This window comes from Branchiostoma floridae, chromosome 14 (assembly GCF_000003815.2).
Source record: "Branchiostoma floridae strain S238N-H82 chromosome 14, Bfl_VNyyK, whole genome shotgun sequence".
NCBI lineage: Eukaryota > Metazoa > Chordata > Leptocardii > Amphioxiformes > Branchiostomatidae > Branchiostoma > Branchiostoma floridae.
In genome coordinates, this window is record NC_049992.1 from 15,227,926 (window position 1) to 15,251,198 (window position 23,273).

At 38.8% G+C, this 23,273-nt stretch overlaps 1 protein-coding gene across 2 annotated transcripts; it reads left to right on the top strand.

Moving 5' to 3' along the window:
* Positions 1-38: 38 nt before the first annotated feature.
* Positions 39-23,273, top strand: LOC118429923 (ubiquitin carboxyl-terminal hydrolase 5-like; the record flags this gene model as incomplete). 2 transcript variants are annotated; one of them, XM_035840559.1, is given in 24 exon segments in its annotated part: positions 40-316; positions 5,084-5,212; positions 5,787-5,856; positions 6,284-6,408; positions 7,386-7,480; positions 8,194-8,244; positions 9,009-9,193; positions 9,671-9,765; positions 10,830-11,023; positions 12,530-12,601; positions 13,044-13,143; positions 14,448-14,564; positions 14,729-14,776; positions 15,378-15,483; positions 16,202-16,259; positions 16,454-16,576; positions 17,102-17,190; positions 17,909-18,025; positions 18,525-18,566; positions 19,445-19,594; positions 20,826-21,007; positions 21,670-21,802; positions 22,590-22,674; positions 23,242-23,273. In XM_035840559.1, coding segments are annotated over 24 exon segments (2,503 nt in total), but the record flags the coding sequence as incomplete, so codon positions are not given.

Consider the following 23,273-nt stretch of genomic DNA (forward strand, 5'->3'; position numbering starts at 1 on the left):
ATTTCGAAAGCCTGAACATGCAACGAAAAATAATGATCAAATTGTAGAAATTGCTCTCGAAGAGGACGCTTAATCTACAGCTTTATTATATGTAACATCAACTTGATTTTATATGTACGAAAATCGATGATAAAGTTGACATTCATGACCATATGAGTCACAGCTTCTCTATATTTAGTGGTTTCGATGCGGTTGAGGTCTGCCATCCAAGATGTCGGCGTTAGAAACTCTGTACGGCTATCTCCCCTGCGTCAAAGTTCCCCGGGGTGGGGAGAAGATATACAAGGATGAATGCATATACTGCTACGACACACCGGTAAGACAAAGACTCTTCTTCTATTTGAACCTCGTCCCATCTTTCTCGTTGAATTCTATCTCGAGTTATCAGGTCAGATCTGCGGCGACTTTGTTGGTGGTATTCTGAGCATGGCATGATTTGCAGTTGAATGGGCTATGGGGAGGGATGACATGAGACTGCAGAATTTACCAGATGCATGTGATGTGGTCGTAACACAAACCTTATCACACTTCAGTAAAATAGAAATATGCTAGATGATTCCGTCCCTTGTCACTAAATCTAAATGCTAGGATACAGTGAAAACATCACATCTCTCTATCATTCTATGACATACACCTGGTGATTATTATACACAACTGTCATAAACTAAAAGAACAATTGCTCCAACCATCCTTGAAATATCTTCATTAGAGGATTTTATTGTTTATGAACATAAGATTCTCAACATAATGATAATCCTGCTCAGAAGAAATCCAGCTCAGAAGAAATATTACAATCTGGCTTGACAAAAAAGGAATTTAGAGTCACTGAATATCATAGTATGTATGTTTCCAGTTGCTCAGTAAGAATTATAATGAAGATATATACATGATGTGTAAATAATAGTGATAAATTCTGTCCTTTGTCACTTACTGAATTGAATTGAAACAATAACTGAACCTTTGGATTTTCTGAAAAGGAGCAGAAGGCTTTTCAATGTAGAAATAGAATAACATCAATGATCAAACATGACTGATTGGTTGCTGTTGTTGACCACAGCTCATCTGAATTGACTGAAACTCTTTTAAAGTTTGATTTCTGATAAGAACACTAATTCAACACTGTACAACTGAGAACAAAACAAGAAAACACAAATTTAGATACATGCTACATGTGAATAATACTTATCATGCATTGTGACTTTGTCCTGCATACAGTGTAACATGTTACATAGTGGTAACATTGACAGAAAATGAAGACTAAGAATATTTTTATTGGTAATGAATGTGCAACAATAGATGGGCTGGTTAAGCCTGGTTTATTAGTGTGTGTGTGTGTTCATGTTTGTAGGTGTGGTCACTCGATCTCTAACACAGATGCTAGATGATCCAGCGTTTAGGCATTCCCAGTGTGACATTAGGAATCAGAGGAATGGGGAAGTGGGAGGGTGATAGGTTGTCCTGCAGATATGTGTCTCAATGGGAGATAAAAATAGCTCCATGTGTGGAGAACACCATGCCCAATATGGCTGACTCCAGTCTAGAGGGACCGTGCAAAATGCCATATTGGTTGTCTCGTTCAACAGAGATAACGTAACGTAAACGATTCTAATCGCCTTGTCTCCACAGGAAGATTTTATCTTTACAATTACAGAGATGCAGAAATGAAGAGGAATTTGGTGTGGTGTCATAAAGAATTGTTGTGAACTGACATTTTTAAAATGATTCATGGTATAAATGTACATGAGTTGTCTTAGAAATGAAATGTCACAATTGTCACTGAAACAAGAGATTCTGTGAGAAAGGGCCAAGCCCAGGGCATAGAAATGTTCTCCAAACTCAGTTTTATTACATAGACTAGCTCCTTAGCTCTAGGGCTAACATCTCCCCAAGGAAAGTTTACCACAGTTAGACGGTTAGACCCTAACCCAGGGCCTATGGTAAATTTCTTTTAGGGCATGTTAGTCCTGGAGCCTAGGAGCAGTGTAGGCCCTTAAAACAGTCTGGTATCCAGGCTAACAGCAACATTATACTTGTCAGTGTTTGATGTGTGCCATGGTACTTCTAAATTAGCAGATGACCTCTACATTTTCTTCTCCCTGAGCTTTGTTTGTAGAGATGTAACTCTGCTACATACTCTGTGGCATTTTGGCCGACCTACAAAAAACAATCATAGACATAGCTGTGTCCTGACTGTGGCTTAGACTCTTGTTACAAAGGAATCTTTGCGCAGCAAGAAACGTCCCACCTGCTTGAAGTGTTGTGACATAATCTGTACTATTCTTATTTTGCCATCATGTCTCCACTGCTTCCTAATAATTTGCACCTATATAGTATATACTGTAATAGATTCCAAAATTCTTGAAACGAGCATAAAGCCACAGTAAGCGGGTTTGATCACTTAGAATAAGTTAGATTTTGCTGCCTGAACATATAACCTTTCAAAGCTGTATATTGTTTGGCACCAGACTTAAAGGTTCCATTCCTAGAATAAGTACACCACATGGGCAGACATTCCTATTCCAACCATTCTACACTTGGACTCCTGCCTAGGGCACTGTTTAATACAGGAAACATTTTCCCAGATTGTCGGCCTTGAGTGTGAGGCAGCATTCCGTTTATAAATCACACACACACTTATAACGTATGTCATTATGTCACCCCCAACTCCCCAAGATATTTTTGGAGTGATGAAATTGAAAGGCTATATCTATTTATGGCAAGGCCAGACCAACTGTCTGGAGTATTGAGCTTGTGTTGCCTAGCAACACAGTATGGTTGCTAAGCAACAGGGCTTGGTCCAGTCATGGAGATGGTTCTGTGTGAGATAGATTACAAGCTGACCCACTTCCTGAGTTTCTGATGTCATGTGTCTGTGTCTGGGGATGGCTTTATCCTGGCCAATGTCATGGTCATCTTTCAGGCCTATGAGTACCAAATAGGGTCATTCTAAGCTTACACTAAGGCCTAGGAAAAAAATTGTGTGTTTCCTGTTTCCTTACCTACCCTACAAAAACCTTCAACCTTTTTTTGGGTGGGCAATGGAGTCACATAGTATATACTGTTTCTCCTATCTAATGAAGGATAAATCTAAGCTATTCACAACATTCAAGTTTGACAATTAAAGAGCAGGGCTCGAAATTCATTTTGGGGATTGGGTGCACTGGTGCACCCAGCTTTAAAAATTGGGTGCACCAAAAAAATTTTGGGTGCACCACTTAACTTTAAGTAATAACCTAATAATAAAACTTATTTACAAGCTATCAAATTCTTAAACAAGTACCATGAGAGACATTTTTATTATCTTTCTAACACTTAGATGTTAAGAATATGATGTCTACTAGTATACATGTACTTTGATATCTTTACATACATAAACCTAAGAAAATATTTGGGTGCACCTGGGTGCACATGCACCCAGTATTTCGAGCCCTGAAGAGTGACACATACTTCTACTTAGTGTACTCGTGCATTTCAGTTTACTTTGCTCAACTGTATTGTAATATATCACACTAATCGTTTGGCCAGCCTAAAGATTACTACAAGAAAAAAAAGATAATCCCTTGGGCCTACACTACCTAATTTTTCAGGACTGAAACACCTCTCAAATAGAAGTACCCCCTGGAATAAAAGTACCCCCCGGACAAATCTTCAAAATCAAATAAAAGTACCCCCTGGAATAAAAGTACCCCCCGGAAAAATACCAAATTGACATGTAAACTGTGTCCATGCTACTTCAGTCCAAGAGAAGATGATAAGCAGGTATGCTCTTTTTATTTATTTATGCCTCAGTACCATATCAGTTAATTGTATAAATGATGAACAGAATAATTCCTATGTTATTGCACATATTTTCTTTATCTGAGTGTCACACCATCAACAAAGATTAAAATAAAAGCAAAAAATGAATGAAAATAAAAATAGAAGACATAAAAAAAGAAGTTTATTTTATGATCATTGTTACAAAATAAAATTTTGAAGAAACATTCCAACTTAGTAGAATACCTTCTTCACCACTTGTTGTATTTTCAATGTTGTTGAAACCAAGGAGGTCATAGACACTGCCCCCTATCGAGATATAACGGTACTGCAGCAAATATGTCAATATCTCGCGCATTACCGCGAGATTTGGCGTGAGTTGATGAATCCAACATGGCGGATGTTTTCGAGCTGATTGAACGCTGTGCTTTATTTTGGAAGGATTTTTTCGTTGCTGGAACATTAAAACAAGTTGACTACGGGTGAAAAGTTGTGGAAAAGTATTGGTAACTTTTTAATTTGTTTGGTTGGTGGTTAATTTCTGTGTTTTGATAGAGAATTTACGGAAGTGAGTGACTGTGTGTGTAGCATGTGACCTCGATGTTTGGCTATGTTTTCGTCTTTGTTCAGCGCAAATTTCAAGATTTATGGAAGGTTAAAGATGGTCTAAAACGAAAAGGATACATTTTTTATGAGTCCAGTACCGAATCACTTGGGTTTCGGTATTTTTGGACCTGAACCGAAACGTTTTTGCAAGTCCAGAACCGGTCCTGCGTACCGGTACGCATCCCTAGGATGTTTGGGTCATAGCGCTAGCGGCAGGGAAATCCGCGCTGCCTCGTCCGAAAAATAGTGAATTTGAAGCGAAAATACCGCGGAAATATGGGCAGAAAATACCAAAATTTCAATATTTTTGGGGTCCCTAGTTAGTTAAGAAAGCCCCAATTTGAAAAAAAAAATAAACGTACCGTCTAAAATAAGGACGTACCGGGTGGATTTTGAGGCGGAAAAAAATAAACGTACCGGTACGTTTATTTGAGAGGTGAGAGTAAGCCTAAGATACTTCTGACTCTGGCTATTTAATTTGTTGGCTTCTTAATCACACTGAAGGGAATAAAATAGCTTTGGATTCACTAATTACAGGGCTAGGCAACAGAAAGAAATCAATGTGATGAACAAAACATTTATGACCACAAAGAATGGATGGTGAACCAAACAATCCATTTTGCATTGGCCTATTTATAATGTATTGTACCAGGAAGTAAATGTAACTGTAAAGATATACATTTTTTCATATTTATTAATCACAATGTTTTTGTTATTTCAGGAGTCGGAGGGTGGTCTGTTTGTGTGCCTGAAGTCGTACATGGGCCTGTGTCACCTGCATGTACAGAAATTCTACGAGAAGTTCCCAGAGAACCCCATCTACCTGCACCTGAAGAGGACCAAACTAGAGGTACATCAGTCCTAATAGAACAAGAAAAACTTTATTGCATGACAATTGTACACGATACAATGTATAGCAACAACTATTACACAAAGTACAAAATAGAGGTATAGAATAAAGCTTAACATCCTAGTTAACATTCAAATAAGGGCTAACATAATTCTTTGATATAGTATTGATCATGGCATTGTGTTAGAATAAATTTCTGTAAGCTAATACAGCAGGTATAGGCAGCAGACAGCCTCTGGAACTAGAAGCCTCAAGTTTGATTCCGGCTGTGTCGCTCACCTGACATGCACGCTACTGGAAAGGGTTTCATTCCTCGGGACGGGACGTTACCCCATTGTCCACTGTTCATTGTGCTTGTCGAAAAGAGCTAGGGGAATTTTTCCGGCACAATGATCTCTTCTCTGTCATGACCAGTGGAAGACTAGTGCTTCAGTGAGCTAAAACTGGATTGAGGTCTAGATCACTTTCCCAGTGATGCATCTGAATCTTGAAAACTTATTAAGCTTGAGAACTGAATATTTTCCTTTTTAGCTTACTTTAATTTGTGACAGCCAATGTCATTCCTTTCCTACAGATCTCTGGTGCAGCAGGGGGTGGGGAAGCTGAGGACCCTCCAGCCAAGAAACCAACAAGGCTGGCCATTGGTAAGGATCAAAACATAGAACAGAAATATCCACATTTCAATATATAGGGATAACATCTAAATGATTCAATGAATGGTGTAATGTGTGGACAATAAATCAAGGTAAACAATACATTTAAGAAGGTTAGACATCCAGGTAAACAATGTCCAAATACAATTCAATCTCTACAAACTAGATAAAAACAGATTGACTTTGTTTGATTTTATTTTCTAGTGACGCTGAAGAAGAGTGATGGATGTTGTTTGTTTGTTTGTTTGTTAAACGTCCCGAAGTGAATCTCCGTTTTTATCCAGTTGTAGAGATTGAATTGAATTGAAGTATGGTAAACAATATGATGAAAAAAACTGAATTTAAGGACTGGAATTGTTTACTGTGATCGATTTTTTTGTATTGTAATTTGTATGAAATCTTTACCATCTACCTGTAGGTGTTGAAGGAGGTTTTGATGTGAGTGAAGAAGGTCGCTATGAGATCCAGGAAGAGATAGCCATCGTGGTGATGCCTGGATACGAGTCCTTCCCATACCCAAGTATAGAGGACACACCTGTGCAGGTGAGCAGAACAAAGATGTAAAACATACCATCATCTCTGCAATAAAATTCCCCCTCCCCAACTGAAAGTACCCATTGGGCATAACTTCAGAATCTAATAAAAGCACAATCCAGAATAAAAGTACTTGGTCCAGTTAGCCTGTGTTTACGCAATCTCTTGCTCTCTTGCAAAATTTGGTTGTACTTTCAAGAATGTTTTTAGCAAATTTGATTTCTATTTAGGTCTTTGATGAAGCAGATTTGTGTACTTTATGTATATATATATATATATATATATATATATATATATATATATATATTTGTATGCAGGGCTCAAAATACACATACTTAACTTGCAATTTGCTCGTAATTTTTGAGATTTGCACGTAAAAATATTCTGAACTTGCAATCTTGCATGTTGAAAATACCTGGCCTATAGTAAAAATACTGAAGCCACAGTGCCTTTGTTTGGCTAACGGGGATTGTCACCGGTCGTCAGAAGGTGTTATAAATAATCAAATTTGGCTTTGCTGCAAACTTACATGCTTATTATGTGGATATCTTGCCAAAATTTGAAGTTCTGTCTATATTTTCATGCGCCGATTTCTGTCCGTCAAAAGTGACAGAATGAGCAAAATTCTCATCCAAAAGTCCACCAAAGTACAGAATGATGGATGCTGGCTAGAACACTGCTGTATAGACTAGTGGTATTTTGCATGTAAATTTTTCTAATTGCACATTAAATTTTTGCCAACTTGCAATTTTGCATGTAGCAAAAAAAAAGTATTTCGACCCCTGGTATGGTAAATCAATGTTTTAAATGCAAGCCATATTTACTGCAGAAATTTACTGCATATGAATGCACATCTTGTTAGTTTGAATTTTTTCACTGTATAAACTAACTAACTAACCAACAACCATTGACAAATACATGATCTCTTTGGTCCTTCAGCAATGCAGAAGTAACAGCGTTTGTCTTTTGTTTACATTCCTTGACAGATCCAGTTGGCGATAGAAGGTATCCTGAAGTCCTCAGGTGCTGACAAGCAGTCTGCAGTGGAGGCCTGGGATGGGGAAGTCAGACAAGTTAGCAAGTAAGTCCCAGTCATTGTGTACCTAAATAATGATTTTCTGGGTATGGCACTGGTACTGGGTCGGGGCTCGAAATACCCACTTGCCCACTTAAAAATGCAACCACATCTTGCTTTGCGAAACTTATTTTAAACCCAGGTTGCACACTGAGCAACCTAAAATTTTGCTGTTGGAACACTGCTTTTTCCCCACCTACATGCATAAGCTTTTGTATTTATTTTTTGATAACATAAAACATATTACATACATTGTAGTTACATATAACTGGAAGAAAAGATAATGGATAAGTAGCTGATTTGAAGAAAGTAACAATTTGAAAGTGGGGCAACCTGAAATGTTTATGGCGCAACCTGGCTTTTGACTCAGGTTGCCACTTGGACAACCTGGCTGAAAAAAGTATTTCGGGCCCTGTGGGTACAGGTACACATCCCTGAGAGAATTTACACCTTTTTTTTTTACTTATTGGTCACCACATAACAAGGCCTGAAGGCCACTCAAGCTTACGGGTTACACGATTACGTTACGAGGGCTGCTCGGGAGATTCCCTACCCTTTTTTGGCCGGAATGGTTTGATCCGCTCATGTTCGCACGTGCGGCGGGTTCTTTGATATACAAAAGCTACTTATGACAGAGTTGGATGTAACAGTAACTTCTAAGAAGATCCTTTGCCTATATTTCTTCTGATTGAGTTTGATCCACGTTTTGTGCCTTTCAGACATGCAGATAAGCTAGAGCAGCTGAATAATGGAGTCAAGGTGCCTCCCAAGTAAGTCATGGAACATTGTTTGTACTATTGTTTGTAACCTTAAGTATACCAGGGCCATATGTGTTGCCATGGTGACTTGTACAATCTGTAGCATCCAATGGCAAACACATAGTGATTGCTTGTGTTGTTGTTTGTTTTGTTCTTTTTGTATACTGTAAATGCAGAAATGTTCGCGGTGGATTAATGTTTGCGGTTTTTGCGGCGGCTGCTTCACCGCGAATTTAAAACCACCGCAAACATTTTTCCATAATAGTAAGAGACTGCAGTGCATGGTGCTACCGCAAAATCAAAACCACCGCAAAAAGTCCATTTTACCGCTAGCGCGAAATTAAATCCCCGCGAACTTAAATGCATTTACAGTATCTGGTAAACCGCCTTATGGCATAACATGCCAGGTTTGTACTGAACAGTACAACTTACTACAAGCTTCATATCTGGACAGATTTATTTGAGCCACTCACACCGTGAAAGACCCCTACTCTTTCTGGTAAGTGGTTTGGGTTCTTTAACATGCTCGAGGTGTGACACTCCTCAAACACAGGACCTCCATGTAATCTCCTATCCAAGGGACGCCCCTAGCCGGAGATAGGTGCTAATTTTCACCTGAGTGAAGTGAGGAAAGCTGTGTTAACTGCCTTTCACAAGGACACAAGATGAGACACATCAGCGGATTCTATAAGAGTTGTTGGTTACATAAAGGTTAAAACCTTCCAATTTGACGTTTTTATTCCTTGACAAAGATATTTCTTGTTCTCTACCAACAGAGGCTGGAAGTGTTCTAGGTGTGACCTAGTAGAAAACCTGTGGATGAACTTGACAGATGGAAGCATCTCCTGTGGACGGAGGTACTTTGATGGGTCGGGAGGGAACAACCATGCCGTAGACCACTTCAGAGAGACAGGATTTCCTCTGGCTGTCAAGCTGGGGACCATCACGCCTACCGGAGCAGGTTGGAACTAGTCTAAATTAATACTTTGTATCATTGCAACACATTGAATAAAGAGGCTCTTTTTACACAACCACAGCTTTAATTTCTCAGATGTTACTGTGACCATCTGTCACCTTCTTCAGGGCAATATGCTGCAGCAATATGTGTGGTAGCAATATGCATTTCTGCAGCACAATGTGAACCAGTCATAATTGCCCTGAAGAAGGTGACAGAAAGTCACCGAAACGTTGCTGAAAATATAATTATGGTTATATAAAAAGAGGCTGAGCCGCTCTTTATTCAGTGTTATACCAACGGGATGAACTATTTACGTAGGTTAGAACACCATTTACAAAAAGGATGTTCTGTCTTGGTATCTAGATGGCAAATTAAACATATAGGCTGTGAGGTAGAAAGTGGGAAGTGATCATTGTCCTGTAGTTCCACCAAGAACTGGTAGGTGGTGCTCATGGATGACCATTGTGCTTTTCTTGTCAGATGTTTACTCCTACGATGAGGATGACATGGTGGAAGACCCTCACCTGGCCAGACACCTGGCACACTTTGGTATCAACATGATGAGCATGGAGAAGGTAGGTGGGCTTAGGGGTTCATGTCTGGCCTTATTTGTAATGCTTAAAGTTGTGATAGAAATGTAATACTTGTGGGAAGAATATAATCTCTCCTCCTCCGTTCATCACATTAGGTCTTGTGACCAAGATTCTTGTTTCTTCTGGCATTCCGTATAGTTGTTGATAAAGTAATGCACAGGCAGAATCCTGTCATACAGTACTGTAAATGCAGAAATGTTTGCGGTGGATTAATGTTCGTGGTTTTCGCGGTGACCACTTTACTGCAAACTTAAAACCACCGCGAACATTTTTCTATTATGGTATTAGATTGCAGTCTATGGTGTTACCGCGAACTTAAATCCACCGCGAAAAGTCCCTTTTCCCGCTACCACGAAATTAAATCCTCGCGAACTTAAATGCATTTACAGTACAATACATAAAGTATTCTTTTGATTGTAGCAGGGTTCTAGCCAGCATCTGTCCTTCCGTTCTTTGACAGAATTTTGCTGCTGGGGGCGACAAAAAAATTTGCCCTGCTGTCCTTTGTGACGGACAAAAATCTGCATATAAAGATATTACTGTAATTCACTTTGTGTTCACGGTACTAAACTTTAACGGGCTGAGAAAATTTAACTTGTTCTCGGAACTAAATGTTCACTGTTGTGGCAAGTGCACATGAAAAAAGTCTGTGAATTATTTGTTATCAGTAATGATAAGTTCACGTTACAGTCATCACCGTGAAAACCGTGAACATAACAGTACATTGAAAAAGTCAGGAATGATTGAACTAAGCTTAATCTACTAGCAAAATTTGCCCCTCAAAATAAAGGAATATAGCAATTTAGAGGGTCTAGTTTTAAAAAATTTTCCCAGCGAGCATACCACCGGACCCCTCTAGGACCATTACGCCTTTGACAGGATTTTCATTCAAAATCCAGAGGATGGACAAAAATTTCAGGCTGGCTAGAACACTGGACTGTAAATAGTTTGGAGTTTGTGACACAGTATTGTTCATGCATCTGTGTGTATGGTATTCTTTCCATCTTAACATTTGTCTATTATTTCTATAAACAACCACAACCCAGACCGACAAGACAATGACGGAGCTTGAAATCGACATTAACCAGAGGGTGGGGGAATGGGCGACCATCCAGGAGTCGGACAAACAGTTGAAGCCCATGTACGGTCCAGGGTACACCGGGATGAAGAACATGGGAAACAGCTGTTATCTCAACTCCGTCATGCAGGTCATCTTCACACTACCAGACTTCCGGAAAAGGTTAGCAAATGGTCCATTCGTGTTGTTGTGTTTCTTTTAGTTTTATTTTAGGCCACCCCAATTTAATTGGCTGCTTCTTGGTTGCCTGTCCATTTTTTGCGTTTCGTCGCCCAATGTATTGGGTTTTACCTTCAGTGGTTGCTTCGGTGCATGGATGCATGCTTGGTGCTTGGTTTGGTTCAACACGACCGCATGCAACTGCTACAACTGTATGTTCGGAAATACCATTGCATTGTGGTTTCGGACTTCAATATCCTGGAAAATGGCCATATAACATCTATTCCACAAGATTGCACAAGAACAAAAAATGATTTTATCAAGAAAGCGACCGAAAATCGACATAAATAAGACTATGTAGTGAGGTTAAAGAATAATGTACACTCAGATACAATAGACGTGACAACTTAGCTCAATCGGTAAAGTCATACGCCTTCGGATCCGAAAGGTCCTGGTTCGACACCGAGAGTGGATTTTTTTCTTTTATAGATATTCTATTTATTTATTGATATTATATTTTTATATATCATTTTTTTAAATTTTAGTATTCATTTCATGTATGCAAGGCCTTTGTCTTATGAACAGGACTTCATAGATTCCAAATCCGGCATTCGAATTTTGTATTTTGTTCATGGTAATGGAAAATACCGTACAGCGGCTCCTATGCGCGGTAAGATGATTCTCGCAAAACACTCGCCACTTAACTACTATTCATGATGTAAACAGAGGCTCTTGATGTTGTTTGCACGAAACTCCATCAAAAACAGCGATCCTTTCTTACAGTAGCAAATGCTCCATTGTTCAGTATCGACTTCATTCAGAAGTTTTCAGACAACACGGATGTGGAAAGTCACACCGCTCGACACAAAAGTATGGAAATTTTCATGAATATTAGCAAAATTATCCAGGAAAACAAGGAAGAAATGTTGTAAATGCGGAAACCAGTATAATAGAGATGAGGTAGCTGTTAATTGGTTTGGATATTTGTTTGACATTTGGTAGTCAATTTAGATAGAATCTTGTCACAGTGCTGATGGTGCTTTTTCAAGTGTACATAAGTACCTGAGTATATTGATAGATTTTATAATGAACTTATTGTACATCTAAAATAAAGTTGTAAGCCAAGACCAGCTATTAAACAGTACTCCTTTCCAAAATAACAATTTTTCTTATAGACGCAACAGCCCTTGAGTGAACAGATTTTACTTCAAGAAAAAGACAGTTCACACTCATAAACGTAGACGAAACGCCAGCTTTTTTTAAAAGCACTTGTTTCCTTTAAAAAAAAAGTCATGATGATTACAGAGTTTGCTATCACACACTTGTGAATATTACCATTCAGAGCCACATACACATAATTTCAGTCAAAAAACAATACCTTTTATTCAGAACATTAATAACAAATCAAGGGATACATTGCACACGCTGTGGGTGGTTGTAGCAAGTTTTCTTAATGGGTGATTGAACTGTTACTTACCACTCTTTTTTTCTGTACTAATTTTTTTTCAGATATTTTGAAGACTATGATTTAATCTTAAACAGAGCACCCGAAGAGGCCCCCAGTGACTTTACTACCCAAATGTGAGTAATGGTATACAATATTATTATATACTACATACATATCATACGTACATGTATTATTGTTCAACGTTGAACTGTGAGCTTTTCGGTATTGCAGGAAGATAGCATAGTGTAAGTGGCAGACGTTGCTGAATGAATGAATGAATGGTTTTTATTTCGTATCAAGCGACAAACAATAACATACAATGGCAGCCTTCATTTCTTCGGCTGAATTTCAGTATGCTTTACACATGTTACAATTAAAATGAAAAGCAATAGAGGTGCACAATTCCAAACATTATAAAACATAACAATAATCACTTTTAAAATAACTGTGTACATCCAAAGCTTATTTATACCTCTAGCACTATGAACTGTTGTAGCATTTGATTAAAAGTGATGGTCCAGAGTTTTAGAGAAGTTACATTTTTAAGGGTGTAACAAAATATTATTTATTTTACAGGGCAAAAGTTGGGTATGGTTTGCTATCTGGCACCTTCTCCAACCCACCTGAAGAGGAGATGGCTGCAGCTGCAGCTGCACCACCTGCGAAAAAAGTCCAGGTGCTGTTATGGCTTTCTTTCTCCTCCAACTGTGTTGATTGTCTCTCTGAGTGTATCAATTATAATTACTTTTTAAAAGTCTTTAAAGAATGGTTGGGAATCTAAACAATGATTTACCCAATTGTTTTCAAGGTTAATGAATTGAAACTGTGTATTTAAAAAAGTTTCAATTTGAAATGCAAATAAGATGTAATCCATGAATAGAATAAAGAGACTTTTTTTTATACAACTACAGCTTGTTTTTAATCAGTGTTTGGTTGACTGTGTGTCACCTTTCTCAGGGCAATTCTGACTGTTTCACATTGTGCCCAGGGCTCTTGCCAGCGTCCGTTTTTCCATCAATTGACAGAAATCTGCTGCGCGTGACGGAAAAATTCTATAACCTGGTCACCAATCCGTCAACCTTGAAGGACAAAAATCCTTGGTGGAAGCTACAGGCGGCTTGGGGACGCCGTCCACGGACGTAAAAGCCACACACTGTTTGTTTTGCCATTGTTAAAATTGTTGACAGTGTGTGTCGGTGTTCTTTCGCATACAATAATCTCATTAAAAAACGTTTTTCAATGTCACAGTTCAGTCTTTCTCACTCATGGAACTCCTTATCAAGCATTCTACAAACTTTGATGAATAAATTTTGACGATTTTCGTGACAATGGGAAATGGCTGACGGAAAAAAAATTCGAGCTGGCTAGAGCCCTGCATTGTGCCGCAGCAATATTGTAAGCAGTGACACCTATTGCTGTGGTACAATGTAAACCAGTCAGAATTGCCCTGAGGGTCACCGAAACACTGGTAGAAAAAAAACTGTGGCTGTTTAAAATGTGTCTCTTCATTTCAGGTGTTGTAATAATACAAAGTATTAATTCAGACACTGCTAAACAGAGATTGATATTTAAACAGACTTCTTGTAGCAGTGTTGGACATGGACATTTTAAATGAATATCTATGTAACACAGGGCTCGAAATACTGGGTGCAGGTGCACCCAAAATTGGAACTGTGCACCCAATTATTTTCTGTGGGTGCACAGAGTGCACCCAAATATTTTCTTACGTCTATGTATGTAAAGATATCAAAGTATACTAGTAGACATCATATTCTTGATGTCTAAGTGTTAGAAAGATTATAAAAATGTCATAGTACTTGTTTAAGAATTTGATAGCTTGTAACTAAGTTTTATTATTACGTTATTACTTAAATTTAAGTGGTGCACCCAAAATTTTAAGCTGGGTGCACCAGTGCACCTAATCCCAAAAATGAATTTCGAGCCCTGTCACACTTAAACTGGTCTGCTGTTTCACTTCAGAATGGCATCACTCCCAGGATGTTTAAGACATTGATAGGGAAGGGCCACCCCGAGTTCTCTACAAACAGACAACAAGACGCACAGGAGTTCTTCCTTCATCTCATCAATATCATTGACGTAAGCCAGTTATACATTCTGCATTGTCACATATGTAGCGAAGACTGGGGATGTATTTGTAGATTTATTCAACCAGCTTTGTATTTCATAACTCCTTGACTGGTACATCATTTCATAACTCATTGACTGGTACATCATCATACATTATGCATTTTGCCCAATAGAGACATTCAAGAGGCACATTCAACCCAACGGTATCTTTAAAGTACATGGTAAGTTCCCCTTCATATATTTTTTATACATAGGCCTTTTTCTCTGACTTCACAAAGATTTGCCTTAAATCTCTGTACTTTGGGTAATCGAGTCTCATTTGTAGTCAGACCTCATTAGATATGAGCTCATTGTTGAGAAAACACATTCTATTGGTTGTTGAACTTTCAATGCTTTCATAACCAGGGCTCGAAATACCACTTGCATATGCAGGTTAGTGTAGGTAAAATTGGAGTTGTGCAGGTATTTCTTCTGTCTACCTGCACCAAACCTGCACTGCTCCATGTCAATATGATGTAGCTGTATGTGGATTGTTATAAGCTGCATTGAATGTTACCACCTAGAAAGTAGGAAAGAAAAAATGGTTCCTGAGTATTTCTAATCTAGTGTGATCCATACTTCCTGATTTCAGAGTGGTGCAGGTAAAATTTGTCTGGTGCAGGTAATTTTCAATGTTACCTACACCAGTACAGGTATGCAGAAAAAAGTATTTTGAGCCCTGATAACTTACTGTTAACTGCATGTACCCTTCCACAATCTCTGTGAGAAGGTGAGGATGTGTCACTCACAGCCACTTTAACACTGAACGTAATCTTGTTTAAGGCAGAAGAACGTATCCAGTGTGTCCAGTCAGGCAAGGTTAGGTACAAGCAGCGCTCAGACTACCTTCTGTCCCTACCTGTTCCTGTTGAGCTGGCAGATAACAGGGGTAAGTTGTAAAGTTAAAAAAAAGTTAAAGTCCTTCCCGTTCCTGATGGCGCATAGGGCGGCGCCCATCTCCGTTTCAATAGCCCTTGGGCCACACAATGCAATCTTTACAGCAGGGGGCTAGTCCACTGGTAGTGGTGTGTGTTCAACTTCCATAGTCTTTCCCAAATGCTGAGTGCTAAGCAGAGAAAGCAGCATGTACCATTTTTTAAGTCTTTGGTATGACTCGGCTGGGGATTGAACTCACGACCTACAGAATGCAAGGCAAACACTCTACCCACTAGGCCATTGCACCAGTTAAGTTGTAAGCAATGTATTTAACACAGGGTTCTATCGGTACCCAGCATCCGTCCTTTGATGAATTTTGCTTCAGGGAACGGACAAAAATTTTTCCCATTCTGTCCTCTGTGATGGACAAAAGTCCGCATGTAAAGATTCTAATTGAACCAAGCCGAGTCTACCAGCAAAATTTGCCCCTCAAAATAAAGGAAATAGCATTTCAGAGGGTCTAGATCTCAAAATTTTCCCAGGAGCATACCCCCAGACCTCTACTCTATCAGGCTGTTACATTTTGTAGAATTATGGTAAAATGATAATTTAAACTGCATGAATATTGTAGAGCACATAAATATAATGTTTAATTCATAATCTATTTCTGAAAAGAAAGAAATATAACATCTCTGCCTGTTGTAATGTATGATTATGACTATCTTTTTCAGAGGAGCTAGTTGTGTACGAAACAAGGAAGCGAGAAAAGGAAAGCAAAGGGGAGAAAATGTAAGGAGCAATGCCTACATTTTCATGTCCTTTGTGTTACATATCTGCATTTTCCTTATCCTTGTCACATTTCTGTAGGTCTCTGGTGTAGTTCTTACTGGATATCTACATTGTGTATGTAGATGGTTTGGCAAATTGGTTATTTGTCTACACTAAATGACAACATTACAACTTGTTTGTGTCTTTGTACCCAGGGACCCTAAGGAGTTGGTGAGAGCTAAGCTGTCCCTGCAGACATGTTTGGATAGCTGGGCAGAGCCTGAGTCTATCCAGGACTTCTACAGCAGTGCTCTACAGGCCAGATCTGTGGCCAACAAGTAAGGACTGGTCCAGACTACTTCTGTTACAGTAATTCACTTTGTCTTCTCGATACCAAACATTCGCCGTCTGAGAAAATTTAACTTGTTCTCAGAAAAAAAAGTTGGCGATTTCTTTGTTGTCAGTAATGATAAGTTTACGTTACAGACGTCACCGTGAAAACTGTGAACATTAAAGTACCTGGAAAAAAAACAGGCATTACAGTAACTACTAACCCTCTAACACATAAAACTGTTGGCTGTTTCCATGCAAGTTCTTACACTTGTTTCTCTGTCATGTATTTCAAATGGTACTTGTAATGGCTATCATACTGCAGATACAGATTTTTTGCATTTAGGTTAATTGTTGAATTATAGTTATACACATATTATGTCCTTGTGGGTTTCATGTGCCTTTATTATCTAAACATGCATAATAAATTACAAAGTTCCCTTCCGTGGAAAGATTTGATTATGATTATGCTTATCAACCATGCTGTGTCCTACAAATGTGTCTAATTTTTTCCTTGTGGTATGTATTTTTAGGTCAACAAGATTTGCCACCTTCCCCAACTATTTAATGGTGCATCTGAAGAAGTTCACAATAGGTGAAGATTGGGTGCCCAAGAAGTTAGGTAAGTGAACTTTCATAGCCATTGCAATAAGACAAAAAACTCTTTCAAACTTGTCCGGTTTACATTACATGATACACTGTGTATGACATCACAATTGGCCAGTTCATCTTACCAACAACCTCAGATTTTAGCTTCAATATCATCAACCACATGTTAGAAGAAACATTTATACTTGCAAAATGTTAAGATGATATTTTGTCTGGCCATCACTTGCTTTCTCATCGCTTGAATAAAATGGAACCTGGACTACTTTGTAAGAGGTATTAAGGAGGCTATTTACATCAGGGTACTCCAGCCATCACTGAACAGAGACTGTGGGCGTTATAAATTTCCTAGCACGTTTGACCAATAGCTGACGTCACGTATCCGCAAGATCACGTGTTAGTAAGATCACATGTTTGTAACTCTCGCCAGTTTACACTCTGAAGTGATTGGTCATAAGTATTTATTGATCCTGAAGAAGGCGACAGTGATGTGCGAGATCCCTTTTGAAAACTGAGATGTGCGAGATCCCTTTTGAAACTATTCTCTGATTGGCTGACAGCTGGTTTGTGGCGACGCCCACAGGAACTGATGGTGACGGTTGAGATAGCAGATTACAGACAAGAGGCGGTTTGCTGGTGCCGTTGGATGTCTCTGCATAGGGGAATACATAGACCTTAGTGATACAAATTGTCAGTTGGTGACATGGTGTGTATCTTCACTGATAACTTATCAGATGTGTCCATGAGCATCCCTGATGAGCTGGACCTGGAACACTTGAGAGGGAAGGGGATACAGCAGGGGGAGGAAGAGCTTCCAGAGGGGGAAGAGCCACCAATGGGAGAGCCTGCTGGTATGTGACTCATAGTCATACAAACCTGTTCTTTTACATAAACACAGGTCACACATTCACTTTTACAAGCCATGTACATGTATGTACATCTTTGGGAATAACACATCACCCAAGGCTAATTCACCTTATAGTATGTTGCTCAATAGTTTTATCATATTTCTCATTTTGCTAATGTTGCCGAAGTGTCGCATGCTTGCCTTTAAACCTACATTTAAATTTGTGACATTTATATTCGACCCATTGAATTGTTTTCAATCATTTTTATGTTTGTACTAGTAACTACAAAGCTCATATAAACCTGCATTTACATTTCTGACATTTATATTACACCCATTGAAGGTAGTGTGCTTGAATACATTTTGTTGCTTTTTCTTTGTTTTCAATTTTTTTTATTTGTGTAACTACACAGCTCATACGAAAACATAAAGTAGCACCATTCCTTTGGTTGCACTGCTGTACTTGATGTTGCCATGCTGCATGCTTATTTACATATGTACAGGAGCTGGTGCTGGGGCCACTGCTGCTACTGCTACTGGACAAAGTAAGGTTAAAGGGGAAGCCAACATTTCAAGGGATAAATGCCCTTTTTTTTTCTAGCATTATGCAATTGACACCAGGGTTGGACAAGTTTTCTAAAATTCACTTGTCCTATTGGGCAAGTACATAGAAAACTCTACTTGCCTGAATCAACTTTTCACTTGCCCAAAATTTTTCTATGTATTTTCACTCCCATCGATGGAATTCTTGTTATTGGCTCTATTTTTCTGTGCTGACCAATGCTTAATCCCATGACAAAGTATAGTAGCAAGTATATCAAAATCTCACTCAATGGAAAAAATCTAACATGCCTGATTGGGCAAGTAGGTTACTAGCACATGCACTTGCCCGATCAGTATTTTCACTTGCCAGGACAATAGGGCTAGTGGACTTGTCCAACCCTGGACATACATTTGTAGCAGCAAACTAAATTGGTTTATACATTGCATAACTTGCATTTCCAGTCATAGTTTTTACAAAGTATTTAAATTAGAGCCCTGCTGCTATTTTAGATATCAGTAATGCTGTACTTTCTTCAACAAAGTATACACTCCTTCTCTACCAATTTTTAACAGACCTTGAACTGGATAAATTCAAAATTGTGATGTCTTCTTCAGGTTATTTTGCACAAAATACCCTAAGGTTACACTGTCATTGTCTCTTGTGAATTGCCTGCTGCAACTTCACTGAGAATGAACTGGTAGAATAAATCAGCTGCTCCATCTAACTGAGAAAACCAGTTGAACAATCAAAGTGCATACTTTATTCAAGAAAATATGGTTTATGATGCTCATACAGAATGATAAAGGAAGAATGAGATTATACATGTACAAGTAGATTGTTCAGCTACACATTATGATGTATGTTGCCCTGTTTGTTCAGAAGCTGAACCAGAGATTGATGAAGAAACAGTGATCCAGCTGTCGGAGATGGGGTTCCCTACAGAGGCCTGCAGGAAGGCTGTGTACTACACCTCCAACTGTGGGGCTGAGGCAGCCATGGACTGGATCATGCAGCATATGGATGATCCTGGTCTGTTCTGTCCTACTGTTGTATTCTCTATTGTGTCTAGTTATCAGGCTTTTAGCCAGGCAGGCGTACGGGTGTACATTGTACATCCTGTTAATGTACACCCTGTTAGAAAAATAGCACAAATTGTACACCCTTACACTGGGGAGCAGATCCTCTGACAAGCATGAAATTCTGATTGACCGGGATGCTACAGGTCACTTGTGGCCTGTCTGACAGTAAATTTGCTTCATTCCCCCAAAACTGCAACTCAAAATGTGAGAAATGGTGTTTCAGAGAGTTATGGATTTCAAAATTTTCTAAGTGAGGATGTCCCCAGCGCTCGCCTGCAGCGCTCGCCGAGCAGCAAGAAATTTGGACACCCTATAATAAAATTCTAGCTAAAAGCCTGCTAGTTATTACCTCCATGAAATTTCATATACTGTAGTATCTGCAAAAATTGCAAAACCGCTTAATGATTAATGATGGGAATTTTATACTTTATACGCTAGTCAATGATGAACATCACCAAGCATAAATCATGTTAATGTGTAAGTCATTTGCATAAAATTTACAAAAGCTTTAAATATTACATGGAGGTATGAGGTCACCGAACTCTATTTGTGCATGTGATTTTGTTACATTTTGCACATTCTATTTGACTTTGAGTGTACTCTTTAATGTTGATTTAATGAATAAAGATTGAAAGGTCTGTTTGGACATATACATGTACTTCTTATTTTTCAAACATTGCTAACTGCCAGTTGATTCTACAATAAAACTGAATTAATTAGCAACGCAAAACTACAATGTATATTATGGAAGCTATACACATGTACAGAGTGATACTTCAGGTTGTAGTGTGCAAATGGCCTGACCTTGTTGCCTTTGAATATTATGTGGCTCCCAAATATATACTCTTAGTGCATTACATGAAGATTCAATAATGAAATTTATCTCTTCTGGCATTTGACATTGTAAAAATTATATACTCTATGTTGAAAGCTTGTTGGCAAGAGCTAAATTTGCGGCTACTGCTTCACTGCAAATTTAAAACTACCATGAACATTTTCCAAGGGAGTAAGAAACTACAGTGCATGGTGCTACTGCGAAATTAAAACCACAACGAAAAGTCCATTTTCCCGCTACCACGAAATTAACACTCCGCGAGCTTAAATGCATTTACAGTAGTTTATTAAATCCTTGCAGCATATTGAAGATGACTGAAATGGGTAATCTTTCTGCCCTGGTACAGACTTTGCTCAACCACTACAAATCCAGAGAGCGCCTGCAGGTCAGCGGCCGGAGCCAGAGGGCGCAGCTGCAGGGGGGCCCAGGGCTCCCGAGTCGTCTTCAGGCCTGAGTGAAGAGGCCTTGACCATTCTGGAGGCCATGGGCTTCACAAGGGGACAGGCCATCCGGGGGCTGAAGGCTACAGTAAGCCATCATCTTCTCATCTTAGCATGAAAGCTCATCTGTGTTGGTATAATCTATATTGAAGTTTTTGAATATCAGTCAACACAACTAATTGCACAACTCAAATATTTGGTCTCACATCTATAGTGACCTAAGGAGATGTGACACAAATAAAGAGAGTAGATACCTGACAAGTGGTATCGGCTCAAGTCTCGTGTCCCTAGGTCAAGTGCTCAGAGTAATTGAATCACCACTTTGCACATCACCATGTTGCTTGGAGAATTGATATACGTTAACTGTAGTTTACTATATCTTACTGTCAACTGATAGGAAAGAAGTGTGTCATTTTTTTTCTCTTTCAAAAATGTCTGGCTTAGCTTATTAAGTCAGTTAGCTGAACTCATTTCAGACTATGTTTCTGACTTAGGGAGAAGAGATGCTGCTACAGTGAGCATAGTTAAGTGCCTAGAGATGGTCAGTCGCCTTGCAATGAGCAAACTTGTTTTAAAAAAACAAGCATCCAAACCAGCAGCTGTGGCTTTTGTAAGATTCCACGTGTTGAACCTTCTGTATGACTTTGGTGCGGGTTTTTCCCCCAGGGGGCTTTGAAAAACGCTGTTAGGCGTTATGCTTTTACCCTAGTCAAATGGATAAACAACAGCGTGTGGTTTTGTACTGTTTAGGATAACAATTTGGAGAGAGCAGCAGACTGGTTGTTCAGCCACTCTGATGAGCTGGACACCATGCCCATGGACACAGCAGAACAGGAAAGTCTCCCCGTACAAGCAACTCCACAAGTCCAGGATGGGACTGGAAGTACGTCACTCCTATAGAATCCAGGGCTCGAAATTCATTTTTGGGATTAGGTGCACTGGTGCACCCAGCTTAAAAAATTGGGTGCACCAAAAAATTTTTGGGTGCACAACTTAAATTTAAGTAGAATATAAAAAAAAACTAATAACAAACCTTAGTTACAAGCTATCAAATTCTTAAACAAGTAACATGACAGACATTTTTATTATCTTTCTAACACTTAAATGTCAAGAATATGATGTACATGTATACTAGTATACTCAATATCTTTCCATACATAAACCTAAGAAAATACACCCTGTGCACCCACTGAAAATAATTGGATGCACAGTTCCCATTTTGGGTGCACCTGGGTGCACATGCACCCAGTATTTCGAGCCCTGGAATCGTAACTTTAGCAAAATTTTCATACATACTCATGTGATGCATTCACTAGCATATTTAGAATTCATATACAAGTTGATGTACAGAACCCAATTGCAATCCGTACTAGTAGATTGTCCTAGGACAAATTGCGATCGGAGTTTGTCCTAGGAAAGACTGCAATCGCGATCTGTCCTAGGACGATTGGTGATTCTACTAGTACAGATTGCAATTGGGAGTTTGTCCTAGGACAGATTATGATCACGATCTGTCCTAAAGCAACCAGCGTTTTGTCCTGAATCGCAATCTCTATTGTGACTTATATATGTGTCAAACTTGAAGTATCTGTTGTGCTTTCAGACTACCCTTAAGTTAAAATGTAACCATGCACTATCATGTCTAACCAGTTATTCCTTATGTTCTGTAGAGTACAAACTTGTAGCCTTCATCAGCCACATGGGAACCTCTACAATGTGTGGCCACTATGTCTGCCATATCCTCAAGGATGGAAGGTGAGACTTACCAGTGTGTCCAGAACAAACTCCTGAATGGAATTAAATTGGGATATCCTTTTTTTTATTAGTACCAGTCATAATAAGGCCACACCAATTTTTATTTGTTGCTTCTCAGATTCGCCTGTCCATTTTTTCGGTCATTTTCATGAAAATAAAATAAAAGTCCAGAGAGAAAATAATATAGTATCACAAACCTGTAAATACTGCCAGTCAAATCCACATACACATAATTTTAGTCTAAAGACAATGCCTTTTATTCAGAACATAAGTAACAAATCAAAGGAAGGGTACATTGTATAAAATGTGCCACTTATCTCCTCATGCTGTTGTTTTTTGTTATTTAAGCCATATATCTTCATCCCCAGACCTTTTGAAAAAAAAAAAAGATTTTGACCTGTCGGTCCAAGTGATCTAAAAAAAAAAAATCAAGAAGCAACAAATAGATTTGGGGTGGTCTAAACCACGTACCGAGTTATAGTGGGTACCATGTTTGATTTTCCTGCAATTTTATACATCATATAGAATGAGAGATGTAAATATAAACATGTTTTGTCCTTCTCACAGATTGGTTATCTACAATGATGAGAAAGTTGCAG